The sequence below is a fragment of the Propithecus coquereli genome, unplaced genomic scaffold (assembly GCF_000956105.1).
Source record: "Propithecus coquereli isolate 6110/MARCELLA unplaced genomic scaffold, Pcoq_1.0 Scaffold60, whole genome shotgun sequence".
Taxonomy (NCBI): Eukaryota; Metazoa; Chordata; class Mammalia; order Primates; family Indriidae; genus Propithecus; species Propithecus coquereli.
The window spans coordinates 4,197,271-4,217,982 of record NW_012151952.1 but is presented as its reverse complement, the minus strand read 5'-3'; the positions used below and the strand labels follow the sequence as shown (position 1 = coordinate 4,217,982).

Sequence of the window (20,712 nt, the reverse complement as noted above, 5' to 3'; positions counted from 1 at the left end):
AATCAGGAGCAGTATCTATCTTTTCTCATGACTCTGTCCCCAGATAACAGTGCCTGACCCACAGTAGAAATCTACAAATATATGATGAATGAATTAATGAATTTGGGCCCTTATGGTAGCCAGTATTTTTAACATCAAAACAAATACTCTGTTGTAATTCTTTGTTTATATTTAGTTCTTCCTATCGTACTATGAGCCTCAGGGAGGAAGCGGCTGTGTCTCATACATTTCTGTGGTTTCTGTGGCTTCGGAGCCCAGCAGAGTTCCCAGCATCTAGTAGGTGTTCAAAAAGGATTTCACAAGTAATAGATCCATGCATCAGTCAATAGATGATTGAATGGGTCAGCGCCCGTTCAAGTAAGTGGATCATCTACGTAGATATTTGAACACACTGCTCCAATTCTGAGCACCTTGCTCTTTCCCAGGTCCCCCAGGTCCCCCCGAGGCTGTGACCATAGATGAAATCACAGACACCACTGCTCAGCTGTCCTGGAGACCCGGGCCTGACAACCATAGCCCCATCACCATGTATGTCATCCAAGCCAGGACTCCGTTCTCCGTGGGCTGGCAAGCAGTCAATACAGGTACCATACCAGATGCTTGGTTCCTTTTGGAACTCAGCATAATGCACAAAGCACTGTCATAGATGCCAACAGACATCTAGGTTCTCATTCAGACACAGATATAAATGATACATCATGGCCGTTTCCCAAACCTCAGCCCACTGTACTATCTTTCATTTAATATTTTTCTGGATATCAACTCACATTTGTTTTTTAACTCATCCTAAGCAACATCTGTGCAATGATGCATCTGTTGTGCTGGTTATATATTTTATCTTAACACATACTAAAAAGTACATTAGTTATAAAAATAAAATGCTTCAATCCGTGTGTTACCTGAAATCGTCTGTGTTTCCCTGTGGTACACTTTGGGAAACAGTGGAATCTGCCGGACTGCAATCCCAGTCTTTGCAAAGTTTATACACTGCTCTCAAGAACCTGTCACTAAGGACCGTAGAGAGTCTCTTGTTGCCCATTTTTTTAGATGGATGAATTTGGGGATAAAAAGGTATGAAGGGTTTTTTAAACCAATTTTATAGATTCAAGTTTTTTTTTTTTAAACCATTGTTAGCAGCAACATTTTCATCCTTTTCCTTTATTATATTTATACAGCACTTCCTATTTTTTTGAAAAGTTTCATAGTCATTTCTCTTTGGGTCTTAAACAATTCTTGTACCATTCTCACTTCTGTCAATACCTCCAAATCAACTCATTATTTAATTTAGATTTCATTTGGAGAAAAACTGGACAAACAAGTAATTATAAGCAAGATACACACTCCTCTAGACCCTAACGCTTAACTGTGTGGCCTTGATGTTTTGAAGGAGAAATAAATGGAGTGACCTGCCCAGTTTTATGCAATACATATGAATTGTTGTTGATTTTAACAACCCCAATTTGTTTTATTCATTTTAGCTTATGGATCCTCAGAAATGGGGTTCTGTGTTTCCTGCTGTAATCACTGAGTTTCTGCTGAGTCACAGGAGTGCTTTAGGAAAGAAAGATGAGAAAAATCTGGAAGTTAGGAGATGAATCCTAATCCTGGCTGCTAATGAGCTGATCTCTGTACATCTTCATTTTCCTCTTTTGTTAAATTAGTGCACTAAGAATTGTTTAAGAATGAACATAATAATTTTACCTTGTTCATGGGATAGCTGTAAGAATTAAACAATGTGTCTGGCACTAAATTATAAATGCTGAAAAACAGGTGATAGCAATAATGATTACAGTCAAGTAGCTTTGGGTCTTGAGGACTTTGTGTCTTTTATGTTGGCGTCATCTGCTGGAATCTGATTTATTAGTTTGACCTACATAGATAGTTCTGAGATTACCTCACTGTAATGACTGTTTGTGCAGCTACTATCAGACCACCTACACTGCCCTTCATACAACGACGATCATGGTGATGTTCCGCTCTTCCTAACACTGTCTCTGCATTCGTTTTCTGAGAGTCCTATGAAGCAGTCCCCTCTCCCCCCTCCTTTTGATGTCTTTCAGTCCCAGAACTCATCGATGGGAAGACATTCACAGCGACTGTGGTGGGTTTGAACCCTTGGGTGGAATACGAATTCCGCACGGTTGCAGCCAATGTGATTGGGATTGGGGAGCCCAGCCGTCCCTCAGAGAAACGGAGGACGGAAGAAGCCCGTGAGTAGCACCCAGGATACAATCTGTTCCGGCAGCATCTGTTCCTCAGGGAAAGGCTTTGACTTCTTGCTGCTCTTCAGCCCTAACGAGCCTCTGTATTCACACACCCTTCCTTTAAATGATTATAATGATCAGAAATCAGGCCAGTAGAAGCTAAGCTTCACAGGCAATGAGTTTCAATCAAGAGTGAAGTTTTCTTCATTGGGTCCACTTATAGAGCAGGGAACACACTGTGCTGGGCTCTCTCAAAAGCCAACTCTTTCTTCATCGATTCATTTGTCACCAAGATGCCCCTAACAGGATTTTTTTTTAAATACCCCACACTTCAAATAAAATCATCTCACAGAAAGCACTAATGGCAAAGAATAACTTCTTTAGAAATGTTCACTAAGATTTTCTTAGGGTATAAACTGTTCCCAAAAGCTATGATTCAGAACATCCTGCTAATTCATACAAGACCAGTCAGTAATTTAGTACACAGCCTTCTGCATACATAGCTTGAGTGAGCACAGGGTGAGAATAACAAATTTGTCTGAGTCAGTCGTAATTTTATTTCTCTAATGTAAAGCCAGAGGCCTACATGTATGGTCTTTGTAGAGTTTCCAGCTCTGGAGAGGCCGGTGTGTTAAAGGAATAGCAAAGTCTCTAAGCAAATGAGAGCTCTAATCCTATTCTCAGGAAAAAAAAAAAAATCCACCTAGATCCATGTCATTGGCTTTAACTAAGAGCGGACATCCCCAGTCACCAGCTACATACCTGAGTGAAACATTTTTATATTCTGTCTGGAGTCCTTCAGTTACATGATGATACCATAGCTAATCCCATGCTTTCTCTGCCCCTTACCGAACTGTAATTAATTCCTCTCAGCAACCCTGAGAAGGAAGCTAGCATAATTTCCCCTCTTTTACAGAGAAAACTGAGGATCAAAGAGGTTAAACACAGTGATCCAGGGGTCAACCCATGTCCACCACTTCCTTCAACACCCAGCTCAAAACTCACCTTCCTCCGAGAAACCATTGTCACCCCCACTCTGAGAAGCCTGCTACTCCAGAACACCACTGCACTTCTCCATGCTGTTGTGCCCTACTCTTGTCTGCTGTCAGCCTTGCTCTGTAGTCATGCTATGTGTGCTCTTGCCCGCCAACCGGATTGTAAGCTCTGCAGGGGCAGAGTTTGTACCATCTTTCCTTTGTGTACCACCACATGGTTAATAAATGCATTAGGACCAGAACCTCAGTCCTTTCCTCTTCCCAGGAACCTCTCGGCCTCTAGGGATTGAGCTGAACAATTGTTCAGACATGTCGGATAACATGTGTACCTTGTTGAATGGGAAACAGGTAATTAATAGCAATTTCCTTGGTATGTTTCACTTCCTCAAGCTGATGCCGTGGGCCCCTTGGGGACGATGTTTCTAATCTCAAAGGACAAAGGTATACACAGTATACTCTGCATCATGGTACTCTTTGAAAGTGAGTCACCTCGGCCAGGCAACCTTCCTGACCCTCATTCGACTTTGCCATTTGACATGACGTGTTTTTTGTCTCCTGCGCAGTCCCTGAAGTCACCCCGGCTAACGTCAGTGGTGGAGGAGGCAGCAAATCCGAACTGGTTATAACCTGGGAGGTAAATGAATCACAGAATGAAAGGAACATACATTTGTCTGAGCTATTTTATTATTTTCCTCCTTGTTAAACATAGCTGGGAAATTCCCTCCTCTGTATGTAACAGCTAAAGTCCATTTGAGTGCAAACACTCCCTTTTCGTATAGCTAATGGCCAGCAGGAAAAGACGTACTTGCCCATCAATTGTAGAGGCAAGCTTCGATTCACCACAGGAAAAACAGTCATGAAAGGCAAGACAACACAAGTAAAAAAAATATATATATATATATATATATTTAGGCTAGTTCAGAGAAAACCAGTTTTTCTTTTCTTCCTGAATTCCTGCATCACCAATTGATTTAAACGTCTGCCAGCAATAGATTCAGTGTGCTAGCGTGATTTCTTGGCAATTGACTTTGCTTCTGGAGCCCTCTTTTAGGATGTGTTCTTTTAAACAACCTGGAGGAAAGTTAGTCACCAATTTATTAAGTATTGACTTTGAGAGGAGGTGGGAGCTTTAGAAAAGGATTCTTAATGTTTTTTGAAAGAATCTAGACAACAGCCCCAGAATTAAAATCTTTCATTTACCCAGAGCACAGCAATGAAAGAAATCCCGCACCCCTCCAGCTGGACTCTTGCCTTCCGAGAGGGAGGATCTCACCTCAGCCAAAATGGTCTTTATTCCTTCAGTGAGATCATTCGTCTGTTTTGCACTGGAGGGAGGAGATGAGTATTAGATGGCACATTTCGGAAATGTTGGTTTTTAGGAGACTGATGTCCAGGTTCTTTCACAATCATTTGCCACTAGTTTAGTTCAAAGCGTGCCCCATCAAAGAGCCAGGCTCCGAACTGCAGATCTTCATTTTGTTTGTTAACCCTGCTGTCGGTCCAATACCACATGAGTGTTTAAAGTAGCCTGACCACAAGCCCTAGATTTAAAAGACTCCTCACAAAACCCAAAATAAGATAAGTAGGGCAGAATGTAGACAAGAATGTTGAGGCTGGAGGGAACGATTTCCACATTTGAATAGAACTGCTGTGATTTCTGAAGACCACCTCCCTTCTTTCCCAGACAGTCCCTGAGGAGTTACAAAACGGGAGAGGCTTTGGTTACGTGGTGGCCTTCCGGCCCTATGGCAAAATGATCTGGATGCTGACGGTGCTGGCCTCTGCCGATGCCTCCAGATACGTGTTCAGGAATGAGAGCGTGCGCCCCTTCTCTCCCTTTGAGGTTAAAGTGGGTGTCTTCAACAATAAAGGAGAAGGCCCCTTCAGCCCAACCACAGTGGTGTATTCTGCAGAAGAAGGTAGGAGTCATGCTGCCTCAACAGTTGATATTTCTTCAATTCTGAAATATTGTAGGATGTATAATCAATTTAGCACTGTACATATAAATCGAAGGCATACCCTGATTTGACAAAAGGATAATGTAAAAAATTTGGTTCATTATCCATCACTAATCTCTTGAAAAGACAGCAACTCCACTGTATATAAAAACACATGGCTGCCATCATTAATTCCATTGCTAAGGACCGAATTGCAAATACCCCATAAGACCCTCATATCTATATATGCATGTCATTATTACTTTTAAAAGGATTTTACGTTATGCCTTTAAGTGAATATCAAAACGTGCTTCACATTTTATCTCAGCACTTGTATTTTCATAAATCATATTGTACTTTTAATTTATTCTAACTTATTGAAGAAAAGAGCAAGTCATGAAGCAGTGTGATTGCATTCATTGTCATCCAAGCTGTCATTATGTTTAATGTTTCTCACACATTATTTTCACTTCTATGCTGTGTCTGCTCTCAGGATGCCTCTCACACAGTGTTCATTACCATCGGAGTTCATCTATGTTGTTTTAAAGACGATGTTCAGAATGATACCATATTAAAACATCTGAGACCGGTCCCGGTGGCTCACGCCTGTCATCCTAGCACTCTGGGAGACTGAAGAGGGAGGATGGCTTGAGCTCAGGAGTTTGAGACTAGTGAAAGCAAGACCCTGTCTCTACTAAAAATAGAAAAATTAGCTGGGCGTGGTGGCATGAGCCTGTAGTCCCAGCTACTCGGGAGGCTGAGGCAGGAAGATCACTTGAGCCCAGGAGTTTGAGGTTGTAGTGAGTTACAATGAAGCCACTACACTATACCTGGGGCAACAGAGCAAGACACTGTCAAAAAAAAAAAAAAAAAAAAATCTGAAAGTTGAGTCATTGATTTGGAGTCAGTGAAGACGCAAGAAATTCTTCTCCCCAAGTAGAGAAATCATCCCCTTAGATTCAGTAGTCCTCCGTTATCTGGCCCCTGCTTCTGTCTGCGCCAACACCTGATGCCCTTCCCTGCATACTCCATGCTCCAACCAAATCCAAAGGATTTACAATGATCCAAACAAGCTTCAGCCCCTTGTGCATGCTTCATCTTCCCCTAGGTGATAGTCCCAGTCACTGGATTATGAAAATGAGAGAGACAAGGAAAAGGGGCCGTCAAGTGACTTGGCTAAAATTTAGGAGAGCTGGGTGACAGTTCAGTTCCACGTTGCAACCTGTATGAGCTTGGACAAGTATATACCCTCCGGGCCTCAGCATCGTCAGCCGCAAAGGAGAGGCTGGACTTCCCAGATTTCAGTTATTTTTGCCAGATTCTGCCACAACTGTGTACCATTTGTATATGTTAACATTTTCCTTTCATGGGTCTTTCTCGAAGAAAAACGTAGTTTCGCCATGTCGCAAGCAATAAATTTCATTAAATGCTAATTAAGAAGGATCTGTGTTAAGGGAATTGCTGGCTGTGAAAACTTGGTGCTTAAACGTAAATAGTTCTGGGTTACTTCTGTTCCACCCACCCCCAAATTTAAAACCAAAAGACTTTGGACAAGTTTTCACTCTCACCAACCCGCAGCTGTGAATCACTGCTCCTCTGCAAAATGAAAGTTTGTCTCACAATCATTAAGGATGATTCTATAACCGTGAATTTGTTGTACCTTGTAATGCCAGTATCAAGAAGCCTGTCCAGATATAGCTGATAGAGTATTAACTTTTTCCACATTTATCTGCAGAACCCACCAAACCACCAGCCAGCATCTTTGCCAGAAGTCTTTCTGCCACAGACATTGAAGTTTTCTGGGCCTCCCCGCTGGAAAAGAATAGAGGACGCATACAAGGTTATGAGGTAGGCAAGAGATATGTGCCTTGGGTCTGGCAAAGAGTCTATACCCCTCAGTGAGGCCTCCAAGACACCCTTTGATGAGAAAAGACCCAGGCCTGGCTTCTAGCTGAGCATTTATGGAAGCATTGAACATTCAGCTGTGAGGCTACCCTTTTCCTGTGTTACACTCTAGAGGTATTTTTCAAAATACATGCAAGTCTAAGCGTTTATGAGATGGTCGACAAAATGAGCTTTGACTTCTGATATGCCCGGGGTTCACTTGAGCTCAAAACAAATGTGGGGAAAAAAGGAAGAAATAACCAACAAGGATTGTGCCGATTTACCATCTCACTAGGAAGCAAAGAAGAGAAAAGGGACCCTTCTTACTGTGGATAATTTCATAGAACATACCAAGTTTTCTGTTCTGCTTCATGAATTGGCATAGAAAACTAACTCTAGCATAAAAATCTGCATAAAAAAATTACTACCCAGTGACACTGGAAATATGCCCAGTGGGTGTGATTTCCAAGGTCTTTCTTTTTATTTTCTCAGGTTAAATATTGGAGACATGAAGACAAGGAAGAAAATGCTAGAAAAATACGAACAGTTGGAAATCAGACATCAACAAAAATCACCAACTTAAAAGGCAGTGCACTGTATCACTTAGCTGTCAAGGCATATAATTCCGCTGGGACAGGCCCCTCTAGTGCGACAGTCAACGTGACAACCAGGAAGCCACGTAAGAACAAACTTGCTCAGAAATATTTGGGGGATGCATCAAACATATCCTAAGTTCATTTTCTGTCCCCACCTCCCAATGATCATTTGCATACTAATTGGTAACATTATGTGGTTTCAAATTTACCTTAACATTTTAACTGAACCTTTCCGAATACCATGCAAAATTCACTGCTCCGGAGGACAGAAAGATAAATGTTTTTCTCCTCACTGGGAAGGGCTAACTTCTCTTAGCTATAAATGTTAGGCGACCAACTGAATCTTTTTCCATTTGCAGTGCTGTATCTCATCAGATTTTAGTGACCTTGAAGACACATATTAGTGCAATAGCCCATTAAATTGTCTCCACTCTCAAATTCTAGTAAGGAGATATTCCTCAGAATCCATTGAGACTTAATAATCTGTGACTTCGTATATCTTAATTTTTTTATAGCACCGAGTCAGCCCCCCGGAAACATCATATGGAATTCATCGGACTCCAAAATTATCCTGAATTGGGATCAAGTGAAGGCCTTGGATAATGAGTCGGAAGTAAAAGGATACAAAGTGGGTAATTTCTTTTTTGCAAAGGCACCTAATCCTGCATTAGTGGGGATAGTTGCTTACATGAATCATACGATCGATTCATATTCTCACGTTCTCTGATGCTCTTCCAGCCTCTTTAGGAATCGCTGCCCCCAAAGTGGTTTGGTCTGAGTCTTATAAGTGGTCTATGGAAACTGGCCCAGATTTAGACAATCACCTAAAAAAGGGTTAGGCAAAAATCCTGAAGAACCGCTTTTTAAACATTTCTATTGTCAGCTTTGTTTTTTTCTTGCTTCAGTATTTTTTTAAATCAACAATGGTAACTTCCCAATATTACAAATGATTAATCATTTTTGTTCATGTTTCTGTAGTTTATATAGAAAAAGCAAATTTTTTCGAAAATTTATTGGCCTGATCCCATAAATATTGGCCTATCTTTAAAGAGAAAGTGAATAGAACGTATATATAATCTCACTGCCATAATTAAAAGGGGTTATAGGCCGGGCGCAGTGGCTCATGCCTGTAATCCTAGCACTCTGGGAGGCCCAGGCGGGAGGACTGCTTGAACTCAGGAGTTTGAGACCGACCTGAGCAAGAGCAAGACCCTGTCTCTACTATAAACAGAAAGAAATTAGCCAAACAACTAAAAACAGTAAAAAATTGACCGGGCATGGTGGTGCGTGCTTGTAGTCCCAGCTACCTGGGAGGCTGAGGCAGGAGGATCACTTGAGTCCAGGAGTTTGAGGTTACTGTGAGCTAGGCTGACCCCACGGCACTCTAGCACAGGCAAGAGAGTGAGACTCTGTCTCAAAAAAAATAAAGTAAAATAAAAGGGGTTATAAATATCTTGACAAGGTTTTCAGCTACCTACTTCTGCCTAACAAACCACCCCAAAACTAGGGGCTAAAACAATAATAACATATCATGTTTCATGATTCTACAATCTGGACAGGACCAAAATAGGCAGTTTCTCAGGTTGGAATGACTAAGATGCTTCTTCACATACTTCTGGGTTCTCACTTAGAATGATTGGAAGATCTGGAGGCTGGCCAGGGATCATCTCTGCATGAGGCCTCTCCACGCGGGTAACTTGGGCTTCCTCACAGTATGGTGATCTCAGAGTAGACAGACTTCTTACATGGTTGCTGGCCTCAAGAAGGAGAAAGCAGAAGCTGCCAGTCCTTTTAAAAGCTAAAGATGAAACTGTCTACTGTGAGGCCAGCTCAGATTCAAACGGAGGGGAAATGGATTCTACCTCTCGGTGTGAGGAGCAACTTGCTTGTGCAGACAGGGAAAGAACAGATGATGGCTATATTTATAGACCACAGCGTGCATTGAGACACTGTGATCAGGAGGTTGACAAATCTGTGAGGGATGAACGAAGGAACCGAGGATATTTAGCTGGATAAACAAGTCTCAGAAGCACAATAACCGCTTGAAATATCTAAAGGGCTATTGTAAGGAACGACAAGTAGAATTGTTCCTCAAGGTTACAAGGAATAAAACTATGGCCAATGAGTGAAAGCTACATGGGGATATTTTGGCTCAGTTTTGCTTTCTAATAGCCAAAACTCTTCAAAAGTGGACTCTCAAGGAGAGCGGAGGGTTCTCCATCACTGCAAATAATCAAATGTTAGCTGCACCACCCCCAAGGAGATGTTAGAAAAGGAAATATAATGTGGATATTTAAATTATATGGCATTTTGTTCCCTTTCTAGTGCTAGAATGTTATGAGTAAATGACTTTCAAAAAGCTTTTGAGAAACCATAATCACTGGGCTATGTTAACAATGTTCTTGACCTTCGGTGGTTTTGTATTCAAAAGAAAAATAGTTCTTACGATTTCAATGAACTGTCCCGTAGATTTCATTATAAAAAGAAAATTATAAATATGGGCATGGTGGCACATGCCTATAGAGTCCCAGTAACTGGGGAGGCTGAGGCGGAAGGATCACATGAGCCCAGGAATTTGAGTTCAGCCTGGGCAACATAGCAAGACCCTGTCTCTAAAAAAAATATGAAATACAAAAATAAATAAAAGGAAGATTATAAAACCAAACCTATGATTTTGAAAATGTTTTCAAATAGGAAAGCTTGGCAGTCAAACTTTTCTGGGGTCTTGTGAACTGATCTTTTATCTACCACAAAATAAATAAAAGGATTGCAAAGATGTGTACGCTAGATGACATAAGTGGCAGAAGCAGGCAGGTGGAAGCTATAGCCAACTAGAGAGTGTGCTGCTGTCAAAATGCACCAGCTGCTACTAACTTCCTGCCTCTGTTGCCTTGTGAAAAAGTGGGCACAATGCCCCAGATATGTCAACATTTCAAAAGATGGCAGGAAAAATGGAAAAATGGATTATTACGTAAAGTTTTTCAATTTTTAAATGTTGGCAACTCCTCTAATTTTGTTTTGTTTTGCTTTTAAACAACATTTGAGGCAATGGAATACAGGCCAAATAAAATTGGTATGCAGTCTGAATTAAGCCTGTAGGCTGCCAGCTTGTGACATTTTTGTACAGAGCTGTTGAGGTAGCAGATAGGCAGTGCTGTCAGGTACTCGTTAAAGAACACGGCATCACTGGAAAGCAGTAGGTAAAGCAAGGGCTGGAATTAGGAGCTGATGTATAAGGTGGTAGAGCCTTGGATAATATTCATAGAGAAAAACTCAGAAGACCCTCCCTGCCATGGACTATTTTTCCTTCATCCTTATGGCACAGTGACCTGTATTCTACCTGTGGAGAAACATTCCCTAAGAACTCCTCTGTAGAACTTTCACTGGGTCCTTTTTAAAACCAAACTCTTCTGGGAGGATCTTAATAATATAGGATAAAGAGATAGAAAATCCATATTTTGGTTCTCTATTGAATATGTGACTTTAGGTAAATCACTTCAACTCTCTAGGACTGCATTTACTTTTTTTTAAATCAGAGGAGAAATTTCCAGTTTCTTTATTTTTCTCTGACCCTTTGCATATCTGTTCCTTCTTTCCCTGACTGCCACCCTATGTGTCCCCAAAGAGCCACTCAGCTTTCAGGTCTCAGCATAGAAGCCTTCCCCGATGGCTAGAGCTCCTTCTAATTTCCAGATTTTAAAAAGTACTTTGCATCCTCTTGGGTAGATGCTAATTAACTGATGACTTATTTTAAGTTCCCAGACTATGGGCTTCCAGAGAACCGTGCTTGAATTGTCACCATTATTTCTCCAGCCAAGGATCCATTCCCTATTGTCATGTTAGAGTGTAAGTTGTATTAGAATGGAGATCTCACATCCTAAACTCCTAGATCATTAACCTCTTGGTGTGAAATAATGTGAAAGAGTTTATCTGATCAGTTTTGTCTATGATAAAACAGACATGGGGTTGAGTAAGTTGGAAGATGGTTGAGGGAAGAGAAAACTAAAATGAAGAAAAGAAAGATTAGAATGAAGACAGACCTTTGCAACCTTGGATTTCCAACCCAGGCTAACACTGCCTGATCACCTTGACCTTGATTACCACAACAAGCAAAAGCAGACGGGATGTGGGCAAAACTATTTCAACCAAACCAAGGGAGAGAGTAAAAAATTACAAGAGAAAAGTTTTTCCTCCCAGCTTCCAGTTACACCCAGTAGACCAGGTAGAAGAAAGCACAATAAAAACACAGTAAGCTTTAGGAGTCCCTGGGAACTGCACAAGCTCCATGGACAAACCTTTAACTAAATTTTAAGCTCCTTTTCAAGCTGTTGCTAAAATAAAACTGATGACCAGGGAGCTACCTGAAGCTTTTGAGCAGCCAGGCAAAACGTTAGTTTGGCGAGCGATCCCAGAGATCACTTTACAGGTGCAAAAATAGAAGCCCATCGAGTACAGTGCTGTGGAGTGCCTTCGCCTTTCTCAGGGGCAGGGATCGATAAAGCCGGTCTGCTTCAGGGAACTGTGTCTGAGAAATTACAGGCATTTTTAGAAGAAAAACTAAGTAACAATTATTATTCCGTTGCCACTTCTTTGCACTCCTGCAAAGAAGTGGCAGACTCATATGAGCTTGTCTTGGTAGCACCCTTCCAAGAAGGTCTATCTTACATTTACTACCTCAACAGACACTTCTGCAGACATCCAGAAGATTCGCTTGAGCAGCATAAAATCAGCCAGGATGTTTGGTGGGAATAAAGCGGATCAGGACAAACACAAGGGCATTTGACCTCCGAGGAAAGATCTGCTGGGCTCAGCGTAGGATTTAGGGAAACTGCTTTTATTTCTATAGAAATAAAATAAGACATTGGAACAAATTGAAGTTTCAGATATGAGCAGACTAGATGATAACCATAGATTTAGATATTTTTTCCAAACATGTCTTTTTATGTTGGTTCATTATATCTTCTAGATGTAGTCGAGACTATCTCTATGTTGGGAATTTTGCATCCAAGGAAGCGTGAGTGATGGGTGGGTATCAAGTGTGTGAAATGCTGCAGGAACCACACGTGGTGACAGCAGAGGAAAGAGAGTGGGTACCAAAGTTAGAACAGGTGCTAGGAAAGGACACTTTCTGAGTCGTTCTTAATTTCCAACTTGATCACTTCCCTTATTTTTAGGGCAGGGAGTGGAGAGGCAGACTCCCTATACCTCTTCAGTTAGATTCCAAAGAATCTCATGTAACTGGCTATAGAAATTGAATTGCTACACATACATATGAATGTTTTGGGATATGTAATTTAAATATATATGCAATTGGCCCTCTGTATCTGCAGGTTCTGTATATCCACGGATTCAGCCAACTATGGATCAAAACTACTCAGAAAAAAGGCTGGGTGCGGTGGCTCATGCTTGTAATCCTAGCACTTTGGGAGGCCAAGGCGGGAGGATTCCTTGAGGTCAGGAGTTCGAGACCAACCTGAGAAAAAGCAAGACCTGGTCTCTACAAAAATAGAAAAATTAGCTGGCTGTGGTGGTGCATGTCTATAGTCCCAGCTACTCAGGAAGCTGAAGCGGTAGGATCCCTTGAGCCTAGGAGTTCGGGGTTGCAGTGAGCTATGATGATGCCACTGCACTCTAGCCCAGGTGACAGAATAAGACCCTCTCTCAAGAAAAAAAAATTCAGAAAAATAAAAATAACACAAAAATAATAAAAATTTTAAAAAATATAGAGTAGCAATTATTTACATAGCATACACTTGTACTAAGTATTATAATTAAAGATGATTTAAAATATATGAGAAGATGTGCTTAGGTTATATGTAAATACTACACCATTTTATAGAAGGGACTTGAGCACCCCCAGATACAAGGAACAACTGTGTGTACATGTGCCCCCTGCCCACACGCATATATGGCACCTCCCAGGATATCTCAGGAAACCCTCCCTCATGTCACTTATAGGGGTGGTATTATAGGCTGAATAAAATACAAATCTAATTACAACGGCAGAGTGATCTTTGATGGAGAATTTGACTCTTTAAAAATAGCTATTGTTTATATCAGACTCACCCCTTCCAAAATTTGCTTTTTATCCTAAATACTGAAAGTGTTGGGGTATGGGTTTATTTTTTGCTTTTTAACTAAATTGTCTGGATTCGTGAGGTCTCAGCTTGGGTAGACAGTCTCAACAAAAAGTTGACTTAAGAAAATTTGAGGCCTAGACTATTCTGTTAGCACAAATCCTGTACTACTTTATTGGCACCAGAGCTAAAAGGAGAACATCTGGTCTCAGTATCACAAAATAAACTGCCTGCAGAGACAGGTGGATAGCATAAAAGAGTTACATTGACTCAGTCCCTTCGAAAAACTATTAATATATGTGCTAAGGCTACGCACTGTTATAATTCATCTTAAATTCATAATAACCCATGAAGAAGGTGAAGTTGTTAGCCCACAGTTTTATAGATGAAGAACCATGGCACAGAGTTCAGTAACTTGCTTAAATCACACAGCTACTATGTCGAAGACCCGGGATCCTAATACAGCAGGATGGGTCCAGAGTCCCATCTTCTAGCCACTTGGTTGTTCTGCCTGCCAGCCAATCGTTGACAGACAGGAAGGACCTCTATCTCAGTCAATTTTGTGCTACTGTAACAGGATACCTGAGACTGGGGAATTACTAACAATAACGAACAGGAATTTATTGCCTTACCGTTCTAGAGGCTGGGAAGTCCAGTATCAAAGTTCTGGCATCTGACAAGGGCCTTCGTGCTGCATCATTCTACAGCAGAAAGTGAGAGAGTGAGAGAGAGAGAGGAGGCAGAACTGTCCCTTCTATCACAGCTCCAGTCCCACCCATGAGGCTAGAGCCCTCACGACCTAATCAACTCTTAAAGGTCCCACCTCTTTATACTGTTACGATGGCAATTAAATAATTTCAACTCGAGTTTTGGAGGGGACAAACATTCAAACTGTAGCAACCACTGTGGCCATATCTTCCGGTTTTTCAATAGAACCCAAAACTTCTTCATGTATAATATAATTTCTTGGTTTTTAAATGTTGACATCTAACTAAAAGAAAAAAAAAAAAACACTTAAACACCATGAGGGCCAAACAAATAATATATGCAGACTGGATATGACCCATGGGCCACCAGTTTTCTACTGTCTGACCCCCTTGTTTTGCATTTACAAAGACACAGACTAGGGAGGGGAAGCAATGTGCCCACAGCCACACAGGTGGTGGCCAAGCCGATCTTAGCTAAGAATCTGAGCTCTGAAGGCAGCCTGCCCGGGCCTGAATGCAGACTCCACCACTGGCAGGCCATGCGACCCTGGGCAATTAATTGCTGAACATCTCCAGGTCTCAGGTTCTAATCTTTGAAATCAGAATAACAACAGTGCCTACTTTAAGAGGTCATCTTTGTAAGCATTTAGAACATACAGCGTCCAGACATTCAATAATGGAAGTAGAAGTAGTCTATAACATTTGCTTTTATTATTATTCCCACGAATCCGTTCTTTCCACTTGTCTTCCACCCTGGATTGTATCAAATGCAAGCACAGCCTTCACGTCAATCAGAGGAACCAAGTGTTTGGTGTAAATAAAGGTTTTACGAGACTTTATTTAGGTCCCGCTGCAGTTCCTAATATTACAAAACTGATAAGCAGTGCTGATAAAAGGGCTGTTTTTTCCTGGAAGTGTTTCTTTTGGATTTATATTCGAAACCAGTTGAATTCTCTGAACTCTTGCAAGGACCAGAGGTAAATCAAAGAAGCAATTTATTCCTCAAAGCCAGATGTGACCTTGCATCCCATCAGCCAGCCCATTCTCCTGGAGGGCTGTGACGAGAAGCTTTGACACTCCTGACTGTGCTTGAGGATTTATTTGTGCCTGATCATTAGCAAGGGGGTGCTGAGTCTGATACAACGGATGCTGCGGAGGACGGGGGTGGGGGGCACTTGTGAATCTTTCCATCTTAAGGAAATTGTGTTTTCCACCTTGTATTAGAGAGACATAAATTAAGGTGATGAAATGCCAGGGAACAAATGGGATCTAAACCATTTTAAGGGAATTTTATGAATTTCATTTGTGTGTGGTTTTGTCTTGAGATAGAAGAGTGACCTTATGTCCCTAACATCAGCAGATCAGAATTTATAGAGGATTTTAGGGAAGGATGAGCTAATCTCGTGCTTCTCAAGGCGTGATCCCTGGACCAGCGACATTGGCATTAGCTGGGAACTTGTTAGAAACACAAATTTTCAGGTCCCACCCCAGACCTACACAATCAGAAACTCTGAGAATGGGGCCCAGCAACCTGTATTTCAACGAACTTTCCGAGTGATTCTGATGCATGCTCAAGTTTGAGATCCACTAATTGAATTCAATGGGCCCATCCCATATTAGCATCGCCAGAGAATCTTTTTTTTCTGAAAACATACCACAGCCTGGACCCCACCTCTGCAGAGCCTTACTCAGGCATGCTGGAGTGGAACTTCCTCAGCCTCCTCACTACTGACACTTTGAGTTAGATGATTCTTTATTGTGGGACTGTCCTCTGCATCATAGGATGTTCAGCAGCAGCCCGGATTTCTACCTGCTACACCAGTTAGCACCCGTTGTCACAACCAAAAAAGTCTGCAGATGTTGTCAAATACCCCCCTGTGGGGCAAAATTCCCCCCACCCCCACCCTTCCCACCCCTGATGAGAACCACTGAGCTAGAGCATCAGTATTTTGCAAGCACCCCAAGTGCTTCTAACATGTCCTAACATGAAGTCAGGACAGAGAACCACTGATCTCATCCAACCCTATCTTTTCAACTGCCAGGGAAAACTGGAGAGGGTGAGCTACAGCGGTTCTGTAGGTAAATGCACTTTCTCTAGGTAAAAGTAGACACACTTTCCCAAATCTGTATGTTTTGTTCCTAATTGGAGTTGATGCCGATCAGAGCAGGCAGTCCCAGGAAGGTGAATGTGTTTTCAGGAGAGCTAGTTGGCCACCTCATCAAATGAATCACACCAAAAACTCAAAATCCAGTGGGGGCCAAGAAGGAAAACAAAGGTGTATAAGTGGGACTGTTGGAAGCTCCAGACACTTGCAGGGTGACAGTGATTGACTCTTTTCTAGGCAGCCTCTCTAAAAGAGATCCCAGTTGGAGGAAAGGGGGGGGGGTGTTACTGCCCTTGCCTTTCAGAGATCTTTCTGTGCTGAAATATCCTCTCTCCAAAAGATTCATAATAATAATAACCTTTTGGGTATTCTTGTCTTATGCTTCTAAACTTTGCCATGTATGTTTCTCTTATTCTCTTTAAGCCTTCATAGATACCATTTCTTACCTGCTTCCTTTGAGCTGGACCCTCACCCTCTTCCATCCTTGTGCAATCTTGAAAATGCTCCAAGATGGGGGGATATTACTGTCCCCATTTTACAGATGACAGAAGTGAGGCTCAGAGAGGTGAAGAGAGTGGCCCACAGTCATGCAGTGGCCAAGTCTGTTCTGATGCCAAAGCCCAGTGTGTAACTGAGCGCTGTGTGTCCTCAAGGAGGTATTCATTTTCCCATTTTTTCAGGTGTGTCAACTGAGCCTCCGATAGGTTGGAAAGTTGGTGGAATCACGCTGCCAGCTCCCCTGCTGTCGTATCCTTTTAAACTCTTTCCTCACAACGAAATGGTAGCTGCAGACATGGCCCTCGCGGTAAACGAGCCTTCCAAATGCAGGCGGGCAGCCGGACAACCTCAACGTCCCTGCATTTAGCTGGTGCCCAGAGGTGAAAACAAACGAATGCTCCATCTCTGGGGCTTTTGTGAGAACAGCAGGTGACACCTGTTCTTTCTGTATTGGCAGGTCTTGTACAGATGGAACAGACAAAGCAGTACATCTGTCATTGAAACAAACAAAACATCGGTGGAGCTTTCTTTGCCTTTTGACGAAGATTATATAATAGAAATCAAGCCATTCAGTGATGGAGGTGATGGCAGCAGCAGTGAACAAATTCGAATTCCAAAGATATCAAGTAAGAATGTTTTTTTTCTCTGTTTCCCGCTGGCTGTCTTATCAGCCTTCCAGATGAGTCGGGGCTTGAAATAAAGTAAGCCCAGGAAAAGAAGACTCATAATAAAAACGGAGGCTACCACCTCTCTCCCTCAGACAACTGGCGTTTGCTGATCACAGGCAGTTCCATGCAAAGAACAGTTTGCCCTGTTTTGACTGATGAATCTGTTGCCAATCAGAAATCAGGTTAAAGCAGCCCAAATCAGTCACTCGGGTTTTTCCATGTTGACACATGTGGTTTGCATTTACATAACCCCAAAATTACAGCTTAGAAAGTTAAAAGCACGACTCCGTCAGAAGAACAAGCAAAAGCATTCTTAAAAATACTATAGCAGTTTGTCTGCAGTGAAACAATGTGGTTCGATGTCTTCAGTTGAAAATATTTTGAACTTACTGTTTATTTTGAATGTGTGTATGTAACATACGTGTTAAATGCATATGTCTCTATTATCTTCACTTTCAAATATCATTGAAGGATGTGTGAGAGTATTCTTTTTTGAGCTAATACGTTTAATCTGGTTTTCAAATGTTTGTAAATGTCTCAGCAGCATATTATTTTTCATTCTTGTGTGTGATTCCATTTATTTAAAGAAAAAACACAGAATAGGCAAATCCATGGAGACAGAAATCAGGTTAGTGATCGGCAGTGCCTGGCCAGTGGCAGCTTCGTGGCTACCAGGTTTCCACTTGGGGTGATGAAAAAATTCTAGAACTAAATAGTGATGCTGGTTGTACAACATTGGGGTGTCCCTAATGCCACTGAATTGCACACTTTAAACTAGTTAAAATAGTAAATTTCGCTTTACGTGTATTCTACCACAATAAAAAAGGAACGATTGCAGTTAGATATCGAAGTGTAGATTTTCACCGGTCTTTGGCTTTCGCAGTCTAGAGATTAGTGGGATCGGTGGAGGCTGGCGATACAAATTTTCAAGCCATCAGTGAAGACGTGATATTTTATATCCTGGGCAAATCCTCCCCACAGAGTCCTGAGTTTCAGCCCCGCGGTGTGCCCCTGCCATCGTATTATTTTTCAGATGCGGAAAGGGCCTATCGTGTCTTGCTGATGCGAGTAATAGTAAAGCACCCACTAAACAATTTTAATTGCATCTACAAAATTCCAGTGCCTCAAATCAGAAGAGAAAAGTTCCTCGGTCATTTCACCCTTCCTCTAAATCTCCTTTTGTTTACGTGGGATTCAATAGGCACGTGTTAATGCTAATAGACAGGCCTTCCTTCAGGGGGGGGAACTGGGGTCCGCAGAGCCATGCTTCAGAACTCAGGGCTGATTTTCCAGTGTTGCTAGATGGAGTTTATATTTACTGCATCTTTTTTGCATACGAACACTAAAGGCATTTTTATCTTCTTTAAAAAACTGGGGAGAATTGGATTCTACGCTTCACCAAACAGGGGCTCTAACTTTTGTTGAAAAGGAGCCAGATTTATGGTGAGATGTGGAAGTAATCTCCAGGCCACAAAAGCACACGATTGGGGTTTATTTATCTCACTCTGTTAAAAATCTGACTTCATACTTTCTTATTGCAAGTATTGGTTTTCTGACTGATTCCTGGTTTTATTATTCATCATAAAAACATAGATTAAGCAATTATGTTGGTATAGTTATTAGATGATAAGAATGTGACTGTGAGCAAACCATGATCTCTCCCCTCAAGAGAGTTTTCGTTATGTGGGTCACAGAGATCTCACAATATTGAAGAGACCCCGAATGACAGACGGTAACTTCTTACTGTGAGAAATGTCGGCCCCAGCTGGTCCGAGTGCAGTGGTCTTCACAGCTAATTGATCACAACCAGTTACAGATTCCTTTGTTCCTCCTCCACTCCCTCTGCTTCACTTGACTAGCCTTGAAATAAAAGAAAAACAAAAATGTAGGACCCATAAGAAAAAGCTTAAAAAGGATTGAGATTATTTTGTTTGGAGAAAAGGGATATTTAGACAGACATGGGTTTGAAACCCAATCCAGCTATTTACTAGCTATGTGATCTTAGAAAAGTTACCTTACTTCTCTGGGCCCAAATCTCATCCATTAAATGGGATAATAGCAATAGTTGGCTGTCATCCAGATTTTGCAAGATTTGAGTGTCACATAGGTCTGTGCCCAGCACAAAGGCAGAGTTCAAAAGGGAGTAGCAATTTTCATTTTGTTGCATTATCAATATATTTGTCAGTATTGTTATTAGTAATATTGAAGTTTCTTCACACGTTAGATATGGACATTCCTGTTTTACAAATGCTTTAACAGAGGTACAGGGAGGGGTGTCCCATACCCTGCTCCCAAGTTCCTAGCTGGGCAGTAATAGAACCGATATTGAAAAGTCATTAAGAGATAATTATTTGCAATAGAACCCAGGCAGTTCTGCTGTTTCATTGGCCTCTCTTCCCTTTGTAGTCAGGATGAGGCTGTTTTACTTTTTTATTTATTTTTTTTTTTGAGTGAATTTTTTCTCTCTTTTCAGATGCCTATGCGAGAGGATCCGGGGCTTCCACTTCAAACGCATGTACGCTGTCAGCCATCAGTACGATAATGATTTCCCTCACAGCTCGGTCCAGTTTATGACAAAAGTTGTCTAAAGGACTTGCTGTTTATAATATAAGCAACATTTAGCTAGTTGTTTTGAAGACACCCAGTACTAAGTAATATTGTTGTTCGAGTACATCTTATTAACGGAAATAAAAATGTTTTTTGCTTCTTTAGGAATGGCATTATACAGTACTTCCTCAAAGCAAATCTAGCTTTGTCTGAAGGTTCTTTGGAAACTCTGCAATGCACTGAAGACATCTGTAATATGATGTTACCAAAGCAGTTTACATATGTCCTTATATGCATATTTTTTATTATATATTTAGTGTTTTATAGAATTTTTTAAAGTTAACATATAATGTAGATATTAATTTTTTCCTCTGCTGTAAAATGCTATGGGCAACACAACCGTGCAATTATAATTTGAAAATATTTCCTTTAAAAACAGAGTTTGAAACTCACCTTGGTTAATAAATTGCAAATTACTTGTACAGTTTTATGAG

The 20,712-nt window shown here is 41.3% G+C and overlaps 1 protein-coding gene across 2 annotated transcripts in view; it reads left to right on the top strand.

The window, feature by feature from the left end:
• Nucleotides 1-20,382, top strand: part of CNTN4 (contactin 4) — a 189,010-nt gene extending 168,628 nt beyond the window's left edge. The window contains exons 7-15 of one of the 2 annotated variants that reach the window (XM_012659248.1): nt 426-584; nt 2,061-2,210; nt 3,763-3,833; nt 4,884-5,118; nt 6,872-6,984; nt 7,513-7,699; nt 8,132-8,244; nt 17,461-17,629; nt 20,145-20,382. In XM_012659248.1, the coding sequence (XP_012514702.1) occupies nt 426-584; nt 2,061-2,210; nt 3,763-3,833; nt 4,884-5,118; nt 6,872-6,984; nt 7,513-7,699; nt 8,132-8,244; nt 17,461-17,629; nt 20,145-20,245 (1,298 nt within the window). In that variant the 3' untranslated portion in view covers nt 20,246-20,382. The remainder of the gene's footprint in view (nt 1-425; nt 585-2,060; nt 2,211-3,762; nt 3,834-4,883; nt 5,119-6,871; nt 6,985-7,512; nt 7,700-8,131; nt 8,245-17,460; nt 17,630-20,144) is intronic. The other variant, XM_012659247.1, reaches the window with a different exon arrangement.
• Nucleotides 20,383-20,712: the final 330 nt, after the last annotated feature.